General features: G+C 44.0%; 1 protein-coding gene across 1 annotated transcript in view; it reads left to right on the top strand.

Annotated features, from left to right (window-relative positions):
* SH3RF1 (SH3 domain containing ring finger 1) overlaps window positions 1–12,948 on the top strand; it is a 165,027-nt gene extending 152,079 nt beyond the window's left edge. Inside the window, 2 exon segments of the mRNA XM_006753484.2 lie at window positions 1,632–2,002; window positions 10,492–12,948. Coding sequence (XP_006753547.1) covers window positions 1,632–2,002; window positions 10,492–10,660 — 540 coding nt within the window. The 3' untranslated portion in view covers window positions 10,661–12,948.
* The last annotated feature ends 1,527 nt before the right edge of the window (window positions 12,949–14,475 follow it).

Genomic DNA, 14,475 nt, shown 5'->3' with positions numbered 1-14,475 from the left:
GAGGCTAGGCCTTAAAGAGAAATGCAAAAGGGTCTTCCTCTGGCTGGGGTGGGGAGGAAGGGGGTCCGCCATCGATAGATTGGCTCTTCTCGTCTGCAGCCCGCATTGGGCATGGACAGAAATGTCTTGCCCCTCCTCCGTTTCTGACCCAGGAGTCAGCACACACTGTGAGCCATGTTAGGATGGTAAACGGGCCTGTGGCGCAGTCTCCCCAAGTGCCTTTCATTGTCTGATAAATTATTACATTTGTCGCTTCCTTTTTTCCTGCCATTCGATGTCGAATGGAACTATGTCATTATGGAGTCAAATTCTTCCCCAATGGATTTCCACTGGGTATGAACTGACTCATATTCCCAAGACAAAGTTCTTACTGTTATATCTCCTTGTGGGCCCCTCATAATTCTATTTTTCTATTAGTGGACCTTAATAATAATTCCCATTTGTCTATAGAGTTTTCTAAAGAATTGCTTCTATACGAGATGTTTTATTTTTAAGCCATGCTTCCATTCAGAGGACTTTATAATGTAGTTGACATCTTAGTAAAGCAGTTTAAAATGATGATTGTTACCTATGTTTAGTCATCAGAAAGAACATTGAGCCTTGGCCGGTGTGGCTCAGTTGGTTGAGCTCTGTCCTGTGCACTGAGAGGTCATGGTCTGATTCCTAGTCAGGGCACACGACAATGCTCAGTCCCCAGTAGGCAGCCAGTTGATGTTTTTTTCTCTCTCTCTCTTCCTCTCCTTTCCTCTCTCTCTAAAATCAATCAAAAAGTATTTTTCTTAAAAAAGAAGAACATTGGCATTTAAGGCTTGGAATGAAGGGGAGCTCTCGGCTCAAGATCTGGTTTTCCGAGAGGAGCAAAGAGCAAAGATGTCAAAAGAGACAAAGATTCAAGAGAGAGCTTTCTGTGGAGTGCTATTGCTGGGGAAAATTCTTATTTTGTACACTTACTTGCAAAAAGAGACACGGTGGTTTTTATTGTACTAAAGCTTTCTTTAACTCTTTGTAGAATTGCTTTTGGCTTTCTAAACAAGGAGATATTTGCACAATGGCAATGGTTTGACTTCTGTTGTTTTGGGCTTGTTAAATTTTATAAGGATGGCATGTGAGAAGTAGGTTAGCCCTTAACTCTGATCAAGACCTCACTATGATAAATATAAGAAGTCAAGTCTGCGGGTAGAGAGTAAAATGCGATTAGGTTTGTGTTTAATTCAGCATGCAAGAACTAGAGACAGGATAGGCCAAATTTCAGGGAATTAAATCCATAATCGGAGATCTCCATTTTGTTCTAAATATAACTGCTTCTGCCTTCACCACACCTGAGATGTGAATCGGTGAGTTTTTTTGTTTCACATCTTTTTTATCTGCTTATCCTACCTCAGTAGAAGGTAGTGATGAACAGTGGAATACCCCAAACAAGTAAAAACTTGCAGGCCGAAAGGGAGAAGAAAGAGAATAAATGGTCGGGTTAATATCACTCAGAATTGACAGGTAGATCTTGGATAACCAAATAGCCACAGGAATAATTTTAAAAGATCAAACCAGAAGTTGAAACTGTAGTGCCCTATAGATTATACCACAATGGTGCTGTCAGTTTTCAACTAATGCACTTTTTTTTTTTCTTTTTCTAGAAAGAAAGAAAGGGTTTGTTGAAGTTGCTTTCTGGCGCCTCCACCAAACGGAAGCCCCGAGTGTCCCCTCCAGCCTCACCCACCCTGGAGGTGGAGCTGGGTGGTGGTGGAGGTGGCGGGGAGTTGCCTCTGCAGGGAGCAGTGGGTCCGGAGCTGCCGCTAGGGGGCGCCCACGGCAGGGCGGGCTCCTGCCCCATGGATGGAGATGGTCCCGCCCAGGCGGTGGCTGTGGGAGCAGCTCTGGCCCAGGAGGTCCTTCATCGCAAGACTAGCTCCCTGGACTCTGCCGTTCCCATCGCCCCACCTCCACGACAGCCGTGCTCCTCCCTGGGCTCCGTCATGAATGAGTCTAGGCCTGTTGTGTGCGAAAGGTGAGTTCAGTGTTTTCCAGCAGAAAACTGAGAAATGCATGGCAAGCTTTATGCTGGCATATTTATCCTGACATTTATGATATTTTCCCACATCCTCCCCTCTTTTTTTTTTTTTTAACTAAGTTGTAATAACAACCAAGCGTTGGCTTTCTTTTACCACTTGCTGGAACATACTCTAGTCCCTGCCTTTCCCTCCTGTGTGTCTTTCATGGGTGTAGGCCTCCCGCCTTCTTTTGATGTATTTTCTCCAGACAACCAATCCAGAATGGTACCTTGGATGGAATTCATCAATCACTGGAAACTTGCTCATATCTATCCCTTCTTCTTGCTTCTCTTCTGTCGCCAGCAATTGCTCCCTTGTGTCATCCTTTCCCTTTTTTCACTAGTACCTGCTACTTGTAAAGCAACCGGAGAATTCCGGCAACTAAGAGGATTCTCTTTTTATTCTTCCTGAGCTAGAAGAGGGTGGCTCTGTTCTCGAGACCTGCCACCTCTCCGGACCCAGGGACTTGGCTCAGCTATACTACGAGCAATGAACCCTGTCTGAGGGATTCTGGCCTTGAATAACAAATACAGATGTGAGCAGACCTGTTTGATACAGTCACTGGGGGCCTAGGAGTGCATTAGGAAAGAAAATGTACTTAGTCAGACAAATATCTGCTAGGATTCTGTGAACTGAAAATGAAGCACTGTTGGTGCCACAGGAAAACATCGTGAAATACACTAAACATAGCGGACTGTTTTCACATAACGCATAAATATATAAACTTTTTTTCAGAGTATCACCTGGTTCACTGTTTCTATAAGCTTTAGGCCCCGTGGCCCTGCATTTCATAAGCAAAGCAGATTTCTCATCTGTGGAGATGGTGCCTTTTCGATAGCATTTCCTATTGCAGATTCAAAATCTTACTATCCAGGTGTTCCGCTTTAAAATGACTTAAATGCTCCTAACTCGGTATTTCAGATGAACATTTGTACCCACCAAAATCTGAAGCCTTCATTCATCTATTTTTGGGCATATTTTTTTCTTTACCCATAAATAAACTGCAAAAGAATAAACTTCAAACAACCTGTGTCCATTAAGTACAAAGTACAAAATTTATTGTGTGTTTTTATAGTGAGGCGACGTAATTTTCTGTAATTGTAATCCTTATAAAACTAGTCTTTGCCCATCGGTGAAATCATTCGGCCCCTCCCCTGTCTGCTGTGCTCTTGGCGACGCTTTGGGATTTTGTCCTGAATGCACGCCCTCCTTTATCCTGACAGCAGCCTCTTTTCCTGCAGCCTCCCTCTGCTTTCCAGGGATGGAGCCTCTGTCCCTGGAGGGAGTCCAGCGACGTGTTTACTTTCTTTTGGCCACAAAGGCTCCTCCTCTCCCCACCCCCAGGCATTGAGCTGCAGTTTTTCCTTCGTGCCTTGAATCACTCTCTTCTTTTTCCTGTCATTTGGGGTGTTTGTGTGACTGTTCTGAGTGCTCATTCACTTTGCCCAGACTCTCCCTTGGCACTGGCCCGGGCACCGCTCTCCCGCCCCCTTTTATGTGTTCCTTTTCAGTCGCCAGATGTCCTCCATCTCTGTGGCTGCTGCACTCCAGCCCCTTCCTCTGAGAGGAGCTCATTTCTTGCAGCAGGCTCCCGCTGTTCAGTGCGCTGAAAAGGGGAACAGACAGGTGACGGCGGTTCAGGGAGTGCGGGACACACATCAGAAGGGGAACGCGGAGACTTTGATGATGGGACAGATGGGCACGGGCACTCTGGAATTCCCTGGCACTGTTTTTTATAGGACCATTTCCATTTTTTACAAGTAGGAAAGGGGCCTTTGGGGAAGATTTCTGCCCAAGTTTATATTTGTATAACCCACATGTTCAGTGGAATATTAAATGCAATAGCCTGACCAGCTTTTCACAGCCCCTTTCGCCTTCCTACTATGATGGCGATAATATTTATTTTACTTGGAGTCCTCAGTCTGCCTGGCTCTAACAACGAAGGGAAAAATGTGTGGAAACAAGTAGTAAGGAAAAACATCCTATTATTCACCGAGGATGAAATTTTTTTTGCCAACTGTATCATTTTAATATTTCAAAACTTTCAGCACAAAAGTGCTTAGTGCTAACAATGAAGGGAAAATGAACTTTCCCATCAGTATGATTCAGAAAGAGTTTCAGGATCCTGGATTCCTTGATTCACAATCTAACTACCCACAACTCCTGCCCTAACAGTAGAGAATACCTGTGGTTCTCTTGGTAGAATTTTTACTGATAAAATTTCAGGGAACTGTTTTTCAATGGATAGTATTGGCACAGTACGAGATAGGATCCAGCTGCAGATTATAATGAGAACAAGCATACAATTTCTTCTCAAACCCCATCCCATAGATCTCTAGAGGAAAAGACTGTGACTACGGCAGCCAGCGCTGTCAGAGAAAGAAGCCTCCGCATGATAGGAAGACTAAAAGAGTCTCACAGTGAGGAAGGAGGGACCTTGAGGTGTGTTGACAGGTCCTGGTGTCAGCTGAGAGGATTCTCTGAGGAACAAAAGGATTCTTTTGTGTATGTCTGAGAGACTGAAGAAAACAAGCAAGAAATAACGCTCTATCCCGGAGGCAGCAAATGTATAATTGATGACAGCAAAAATAATAGAGCAAGTATTTGGACGGATTGAGGGGGGAAAAAATCAGAAATTGCAAACAGAAAGTGGAAATAAAATATTTCAGAAGAGATGGCAAATAAAAGAAAGCATATATGACAGCTTTTTTTTTCTTCTAAAAAACACATAAAGGGCTTAAGGAGACACAACAAGTCATCTCTATGTATATTTGTAAGTTTAGGAATTAAATTGATAACCACATACCTATAAGCCCATCTCCTAAATTAGAAAAGAACCTGTGATCTTTGATCAGGGATTAAACGAAAATACTTGAAAACATACAAATTGGATAGATTGGATTTACAGAAAGCTAGTCAGCTTAACCAGCACGATCAATTTGAGTTGGTGACAATGAACCCACAGGGTGAAGCAATGGACATAATTTGCTTGGACTGCAAGCAAACTGAAGAGAGAGCTCGTATGGTTTTGCTAGTAAAATACTTAATTGGCTGTTAGATTGTTATAGCAACTAACAGAAAGCAGTGAATGGTTACCCACCCAGACCAGGGTGATGGGCAGATGCTTCCAAGAGCCACCGGGGACCCAATTTGGGCTATACCAGGGGAGATTAGAAACAAAAATGTATCAACGACAGAGAATGCAAGAGAGGCCAGAAAAAATAAAGGAAATTGAAAATGTATACTAATAAAGATTGCAAGTGCCCATTTAGATCGAAGCCAGAACACCACAGCCCAAACCAGGAAGATGGGCATTGGGAAGCCAGTGGAACTTCTTTACATGGCAAACTTCTATTCCTCCCATTCCACATGGAAACTGTTGCCAGAAACTGAGCCAGGGTCCACCAGCCACAAGGGGCAGAGGCCCATCCACAGCCCCGTCTGTGAGCCACACTGCCTCCCAGGGGCTCCGTTCAAAGGGAGCAGGGGTTACTTTCCAACAACCACAGTACCATTTTTCTCTAATCTTTCCATTATTTTTATTCACTCATTCATTCATTCATTCATTTATTTTTAACATTGTGATAAGAAAATATACATAAAATATGCCATTCTTCCCATTTCAAATTCAGTGGCATTAAGTACTTCCACGATGTTGTATAACCATCACCACAATCCATTTCTAGAACTCTTTCATCATCTTAAACAGTTTTATCTTAAACTGAAACTCTGCGCCCATTAAACAACTAACACCCCATCCCCTCTCCCAGCCCCCGTCAACCACCATCTACTTTCTGTCGCTATGAGCTTTACTAGTCTGTGGATGTGTGAAACTGGGTGATATTATCCTTTTCTGGGTGGCTTACTTCACTTAGTATAATATTTCAAGGTTCATCCATGTTGTGTACTATGTGTCAGAATTTCATTCCTTTTTAAGGAGCTTTATGCATTTTAAAAAGTAGTTTTGCTGTATAATGAGGCCTTTCCTTTTTGTCATTCAGCGTGCTTATTAAGAATTATCATATGTGCTGTGCTAACTAGCATGAGACATACAAGTGAATTATCATCATCTCACCCCTCAAGTAGCTTGCAGTCTAGTAGAATAAATGTGCTAAGGATGAAGATGGCAATAATACCGTGTAGACTGGGCCAAGTGCCATAAAAAACATACACGAGCCCTGGCCGGTTTGGCTCAGTGGATAGAGCGTCGGCCTGCAGACTCAAGGGTCCCAGGTTCGATTCCGGCCAAGGGCATGTGCCTTGGTTGCGGGCACATGCCCAGTAGGGAGTGTGCAGGAGGCAGCTAATCGATGTTTCTCTCTCGTCGATGTTTCTGGCTCTCCCTTCCTCTCTGTAGAAAAAGTCAATAAAATACATTTTTAAAAAAACAAAACATACACGAGGCCTCTGGAATCTGGTCAAGCATGAAATTACTTCCAGTCATGGGCCTTGAGAAAGTCACTGGGGAGAATTGGAGGGCCTGTTTGGGTCTGGATGGGCAGAGAGGTCGTCAAAAGGAGTTCCCTGAGAGTTAACACCTTTTTAACTCACTACAATCCATGAGCCAAGGTATGGAGTCGGGGAGGTAAAGGTCATATTTGGGGGACGTGTTCAGGTTTAGACAAGTGTTTGGTCCGCTCTTGGAGATAACAGTAACTACAGCTATGAAGAGGAGACCGGGTCATTGAGGATTAACCTTGCAGGCATTGAGAAGATGGGAACAATTTTTGAGCGACAGATAGCTGCCAATGGAGTTGACAGCTAAGGAAATGAACGTGTTCAGTGTAGAATGGAGTAGGGCCCGGAAGAGATCTGAGGCAGGGAAGACAGGTAGGTTATTTGCCCAGGTGGGAGGTAATGAGTTCGTCCACAAATGATGGTGGCCGTGACCATAACGAGGAATGGATGGGGTGCAGATTTTGAGGGTGGATCAGCAGGTCCCATGGAGGTCATGGGAGAGAAGTCTTTGACTCCGGAGGTTCAGACCTTCCCAAAAGCCCTATCCCACTGAAGACAAGCATGATCCGAGTGAGGCGCAGGGTGCAGCCGCAGACGGGAAGGGCCGCCACAGCTGCGCCTCACATCTGTTTGTTGGTCTGTAAACTTTCTGCTTGGCAAACCCGCTCTGTGCCTGAGATGGCTGGCCAGTTGTGCCCAGGATTTGGCTTTAAGAGTTCGTATTAGAAATCTGTATGCAAACTACCTCACAAGGCTCCAGGCCAGAATCACTGGACGATTTCTAAGTAGAATCTGTGCCTGCTGCACCTGGGAGTCTTCATGCAATCAAGGCTGTGTCACAGTTTCCATTATGCGCATGGTGTCTCCTTCCACCCCCCAGAGACTTAGAACTTAGCAGCGAAAATGTGCTTCCCCTGGGAACGGAGCAGGAAGATTATGTTCTTAGCCCGGCAGCAGTTCTAGTTCAAAAAAATGTTGACAAAATTGGTTTAGTGCATTTTGTAAGATGCAAATGTTCATCTAATTCACTTCAAGTTTCTTGAGAACTATTTTTGTTTCATTTTCCCTTGAAGGCAGCTCGCAGAGAACTGGTGGGGAACACATTTCATCAAACATCTACTCTGAATGGGATCTGAGTCACTTGTGCACTTTTCCCCCCAGAATTATAAAGCTTTGCTTAAATTTTAACTTTCCCCAAATGGCAACTATTTACATTGCTTTTTACATGGAATTTTAGCATGTTGGCAACAGACTTGAGAAATCTCATTTGGATTCCTTCCTTTAGATAAGTCCAAGAAGAAAGTATTGGTCTTGCTTTTACAGATGTAAAGGTTTAGAAAGAATTCCAAAACCTTAAACTACACCATTCTAAAGTTTGTCAAGTCTCGTTATCAGACAGTTTTCCTTTAGTGTTCTGAGTCTGTTTCTTGGGTAGAGGTGGCCAGCTACTGACTGGCCCATTCTTCATCTCATTGGAGCACCGGGCCCCTGCCTGCTTTGGCCGAATGATTATGCTGGGGTGTGAACTATTTGAGCATCGCACTTCTGATCTCACGACATTACGTGATAACACCTGTTTAACTCACTACAGTCCTACTCTACAGACAAGGAAACTGAGACCAAGACATCTGAGATAATTGGCCCAAAGTTAATCTGCTCCAAATGACCTTCACGGCTATGTCAGACCCCGGGCCAGGGATCTCCCCAATGCCATGCTTCCGCCCTCATCCCATGTTTGGTTGAACCCTAAGCCTTGTTGTCTATAAATATTCATGTTTGAATTGGCTGAACCTTTTTTTTAGAAACAATAAGCTACCCCCCTTGCTGTGTGTTTGCTTCAGATCTTGGAGGATAATTTGCTCTGTTGCCCAAAGTAGCTCTGGAATTGTTTGGGCAGCCACTAGACCAGTGATGGCGAACCTTTTGAGCTCGGCATGTCAGCATTTTGAAAAAACCCTAACTTAACTCTGGTGCCGTGTCACATATAGAAATTTTTTGATATTTGCAACCACAGTAAAACAGAGACTTATATTTTTGATATTTATTTTATATATTTAAATGCCATTTAACAAAGAAAAGTCAACCAAAAAAATGAGTTCGCGTATCACCTCTGACACGCTTGTCAGAGGTTCGCCATCACTGGGACCTTTGCAGAGATGCCTTTCTAATAGAGCAATAGCCTGGGACTCTCCCTATGGTCCTTCTTAATGCGAATAGATTCTGTTTCTTATGGATAGGAAATTGGTGAAACTAGCCATCTTCTGAAAGGGCTAGGCTCCGCTGGGTTTTATGAGTTCGGGGCAGTGTATAGAATTTGTTCTGCTGGTCATGTTTTAAGCCATAACATTATTTACTTACAGTCAAGAGTGGGTCCTATAATCTACTGCCGTGTAACAAGTTACCCCCAAAATTTAGTGGCTGAAAGCAATAAACATTTATTATCTCACAGTTTCTGTGGGTTGGGAAGTTGGGAGCAGCTTATCTGGGTGGCTCTGGCTTAGGATATTTCTTGAGATCACACCCCACATGTCAGCCTGAGCTATCTGACGGCTTGACTGGGCTGGGACTGCCTTCCCCGGTGGCCCACTCACATCACTATTGGTGAGCTAGTTTTGGTTTTTGGAAAGACACTGCAGGTACCGACCATGTGGTCCTCTCCATAGGGATGATGGATTTTATCACAACATGGCCGCTTGCTTTTTCCCAGAGCACGTGACCCAAGAGAGAGTAAAACAGAAGCCACATGCCTTTTATGACCTAGCCTCCAAAGCCGCACACGGTCATTTTCACAGTGGATGATTGCTCACACCGTGTGTCACCATCATTGTGGGAGGAGGCTACATTAGATGTGACTACCAGGGGGCAAGGCTCCCCGGGGCCAGCTTGGAGGCTGACTACCATGCACCGCCATTTACCCCTTTGGTTGGGAGAAGCAGGAGAGGTGTGAAGGGGAGCATTAATGCTGGAAAAATAAAAAGGGATAAAAGGATATAGAGCATAGCCCTGGTTGGATGGCGCAGTGGTTAAAGCGCCATCCCATGGACCAAAGAGTTATGGGTTCGATTCCTGGTCAAGGTCATGTACCACTCTCTCTAGAAATCAATGGAAAAAAAACCCTCGGCTGAGGATTTTAAAGAAAAGGATATAGAGCATAAAACAACCCCCCACTCTTCCCACCACCACCCCCTTTTCTGGCTTCCGTGGCTGCTAACCATCATTTTGCAGAAGTAGACCAAGGAGCATGGAAATGGGGTAGATAACATTAAATCAACAGGGCTTCTGGGGTTTATAAGTGATAATGACTCCTTTTCCTGCTAACGGGAGTTGGGAGCCAGTGGAGAGCAGACACAGTTACTGCACTATTAGAGATCCGAATGTCAGCCTTGTTCCCGATTGTGTTGGACTGAACTTGTGGCCACAGTCTTCCCCTCCCTGCCTAGCCCTTAGGACAGCCTGCCCGAGGGAGAATTTGAGTGTGTAAAGCAGGTGAGCTTCCTTAGATTTGCCACCTTGCCCCTGTCAAGCCCTAATGTCAGGGACACAGAGGGGTCGCCTTGGAGACCCACGTCCAGAAGGCAGGCCTGAGCCTGGCCACTCGAGCTGACAGCATGAGGGAGAGGCCAGGCACAGCCCCTGGGCCTGAGGCAGGCAGAGCAGAGAGCGCTGGCGCCATCAGTGTCCCCAGTCAAATCCACTCCTTTCTTCTTGAGAAAAGAGCAGGACAAGACACTTTTTCTTCTGTGCTATAAACGTTTGAGGGGGACAAGATGGCTCTCTGTCAAGGGCATTCCTATAAACCAGGCCGGGTCATCCATTCAGCATATCCAGACCGTCCACACCGAGTCTCTGCTTCCCGGCGCACAGTTGTATGTTGAGTGGTTTTACAGACATTATCCACAAAACCCATGCTGCTTCCCCTTCTGCTTGTGCACGCCATTCTTGTCCCCGCTCGCCATGGCCTTCCCTGAAATCTCTCTCTCTTTCCCAGGCACAGGGTGGTGGTATCCTATCCTCCTCAGAGTGAGGCCGAACTTGAACTGAAGGAGGGAGATATTGTGTTTGTGCATAAAAAACGAGAGGACGGCTGGTTCAAAGGCACATTGCAGCGCAACGGGAAAACTGGCCTTTTCCCAGGAAGCTTTGTGGAGAACATCTGAGGAGACTCACCTTGGGAAGGCTTCAAATCCTGTCACTCCACACGACAGCACAGCGCGATGTCACGGGAAGAGCACATCGGCGGACTTCTCGGTGGCCGGGAGACGAGCGGAGGACGGGCGTGTGACCCCAGGACCCCAACACATGTGGACCAGCCAGCGGCATGACAAGAGCGTGGTTGTGGGTTTTGTCACTCTGGATGCGGATGCGGAAGGTGTGCCTTGTACTGTCTGATTGACTCTACAGAGAAACCTTTTTTTTTTTTTTAAAGATATATAGCTAAAATGGACAATTGTTTACAAGGCTTAACTAATTTATTTGCTGTTTTAAACTTGAATTTTTCTCGTTATAGATCAATTCTTTGGGTTATGATTTTAAGGAATTATTAATTTATGAAATGATAGCTAAGGAGAAGCTGGATTCTCTCCTGTTGAGAGCAAGAGATTCTTTTTAACAGAGAATGAACTCCCCCTTCCCCACACCGGTGTTTTTTTGCCTTTTTTTTTTTTTTTTTGCTTTTGCTTTTTCAAGACAGAAATGCCAGTTCTCTGGTTTGGTTTTCCTCTTTGGGAAACCAAAACGTGCAGCTGAGTCAGTACCAATAAGGGTCTGGGGTTGGGAGACAGAAACTTGTGAAAAGAGATGTTAATGATTGCTTGTCTTACTGGTTTGGTCAGGAATCGCCTTAAGACCTAGTCCTCGATTTAATTTTGTGGGTTTTTTTAATTTTCCGAGCGTGAAAGCGATGAAGCGATAAGGAAGAGTAAAAGCACAACCCTTGAACAACAACAAAAAAAATGTATTCAGAAATCAATTTAGTTTTATAAGAGAAGCAGCTCGATTTCATTGGTTGGCAGTTGGAAAATCTGAAGTTGGACTCCTGTCTGCGAATGGCTGTGAAATGTCATGTGCCCGTTGTACCGTAAGTGGTCTGCATGCCCAGGACACAGTGAGCGTTTGTGAGATAGTGGTGGTCCGTGATGCACTCGTGCGGGAGTCAGTGGCTATGAGAAACACTGTGAAACGTTTACATACACCCATCATGAGTCCTTTCCCACGTGTGCATGTGGCTGCGTTGGTTCCCACAGTCATGTCTGCTGTGCATGGTCTGTATATTTCATTGCAGTTTCCCGTCGAGGTGAGTTTGTGCTCGGAATTGACCGATGCCCGAGCTGGGAAATAAACAGTACTCTTTTCTCTACCCCAAAGCCACTACTGACCAATTTCTCTGAGTACACTCCCTCTCTCCCTGGCCAAGGTATCCATCAGCCGTGACACAAGTGATTAGTGGAAATGGTCCTTTATCCGTGCTCCCAGCTGCGGAGGGATGTCAGGGGTGAGCCAGGAGGCCGCTGCTCTCACTGTTCTCTCGCGGCCCTGGGAGGCTTGGCACGAGGGAGGGTGCCCACACCTTGCAATTGTGGCGGGATCCAGCCGAGCCTGTCTTTTTATATCCGTCCTTTGATGTCATGTCATCGGCCTCTTCTACCCATTTCATTCCCGCGCCACGCAGTCGTGGGGCTGAGTAGTCCTAAAAAACAAAACAAAAGGAGGGAAGACAGCCTGGGAGTGAATGAAATCATTGCCACAGTTTCCTCATGAGCAAACAAACACAAAAACCTTTTTATTTCTCACTTTTAAGAATTACAACTGGGAAATGGAAACACGAACAGAAAAGTCTTCTTGCAACAGCAGGAGGTTTCATGGTCTTAAAAAGATATACGATGTGGTTAAAATGAAATCATTCCTAAATTAACCATTTTTTTTTATAAGACACTGTACATTATGTTCCTGTGTGTTGAATTTTTTAAAAAATACTTTACTTGGATATTCATGTAATATATAAAGGTTTGGTGAGATGAACTTTAGTTAGGAAAAAAAAAAGCTGTCATCAGCTTTCATCTGTGTAAGTTGACACCAATGTGTCATAATATTCTTTATTTTGGGAAATTAGTGTATTTTATAAAAATTTTAAAAAGTAAAAAGACTACTACAGGTTAAGATAATTTTTTTACCTGTCTTTTCTCCATATTTTAAGCTATGTGATTGAAGTACCTCTGTTAATAGTTTCCTGGTATGAAGTTGGTTAAAATTTCATCTGTTAATAGATCACTTAGATAATATAATGTATGGGTTTTTCTATTGGTTTTGGGGGGAGACAATAGCTGGAGATTTTGTAACAAGGGCTTGTTACACGTTGATAGGGTGGTGATTAAATTGCCATTTATCATGTTAATAATTTGAAGACTGGAGAAAAGGTTCAAGATTAAAATTTGATGTTCATCCTTTACATGCCCCTTGTGTCAGTCCTTAAAATTCTTTTCTTTTTTCTTTTTTTATCTGGGACATATTTTACTTAGTTTCTACTTCATGCAAAATTCTTTGCATGCACCTCGAACAGAAAATGTCTACAATAATCGTTTTGGTGGTTTTACTACATTTTACCTCTCCAACTAACAAACGTTCTTTGGTTAGTTCCGCCAAGAAGTATAGAGTCTTCTTAGAGCTTGTGGAGTTTCACCAAGTGTAATCCTTCTGCTCCCTCCCCCTTGCTACGGTGACTGCATAGCCTGGACCACTCGCAGCCTCGTCTTAGCCATAGAAAGAGCGCCAGACCTGCAAGCAACTGTGTGGTAACCCGTGGGCCTCAGCAAGGCCCGGGAACATAACATGTGATTTTAATCTTTCATGAAATGCCAACAAGTCGTAAGGTTAGAAGGGCCATGTATGTCATTAGAATATATTTTCCTCTTTTAACTTTTAGTTTCTATCAAATTACTTATCAGAATGAAAAATCAGGAATTCTAGGTTGTATCATAGCTTTGCCAAAAAATCTCCCTTTGTAACCGCTTGGACAAGTCAATTATTATTTAGTTTCTTCCGGTTGGTGCTCTGTACCTCCCTGGGTGAAGATGAGCAAAGGAGACAATGTCACTGTTTTTGAAAAGTGCTATTTTAATATGTGGCCTTACTTTCATCTCTGGTTTCAAATATTTCATCTCCCTCCCTTGGAGTATATGCATATAACGCCTTTACTGGGTCTAACTGGATTTAGAAGAAACAAAGTAAGGTGATGTTTCCAGCTGCTATGCATTTCGTTTTCTGTTCATAATGATAAGGAGACATTTTTCATGCCTCTGTAAGTTCAGGTGACTATTTCAATCCAGAACTCTAATCATTAGAATTCAAGCTTAGAACATGCTTTTAATACACCAAGTTGTACAGCTCATTGTGTGTATCCGTGTAAGTTTTTACAAATATGTTTTCAACCAGTTAAACGATGTCCTTACCAAGGTAGCATCCTATTGAAATGACTCCTTTCCAGGAAAAAGAATTTGCCAACCTACCACAGTAATTGAGAGGATATTTACAGAAGAGATTAGCCAGTGTCCAGGCTTAGCAAGGCCTCACCCCTCACTCCCTCCTGTGAGCTCCTGGCTGGAGTGGCTGTGCTGGGGATGGGGGCTTTGCTTGTCCCTGGCAGTCAGTCACCTGGGACAGGACAGCTCTTCGAGTGAAAACCAACCATTGTGAAGCGTGACAGTGTAAAATACCCTCCCTCTGGTTTACAAATGAACGTTTCTCTTGTGTTTCCTATTAATAACTGTCTGACATGGCTCTTTCCATTTAAAAGCACCACCTTGATTTCACTGAATGCAAATTCTTATTGTACTGCAACGACCCAGATCCCTAGGAACGAGGTTGAAGGGACCTGCAGCGAGTGGCATTCATCTTTGAGCCGTCATCCAGTACTATTATTATTATTGGGTCAGACCACTTTTAGCCTTAATGCCAACCCTCTCAAGATAGCTGTTGT

Source organism: Myotis davidii, unplaced genomic scaffold (assembly GCF_000327345.1).
Source record: "Myotis davidii unplaced genomic scaffold, ASM32734v1 scaffold1832, whole genome shotgun sequence".
Classification (NCBI taxonomy): domain Eukaryota; kingdom Metazoa; phylum Chordata; class Mammalia; order Chiroptera; family Vespertilionidae; genus Myotis; species Myotis davidii.
Note: the sequence above shows the minus strand (reverse complement) of the source record. Positions and strands in the feature narration are given on the sequence as shown.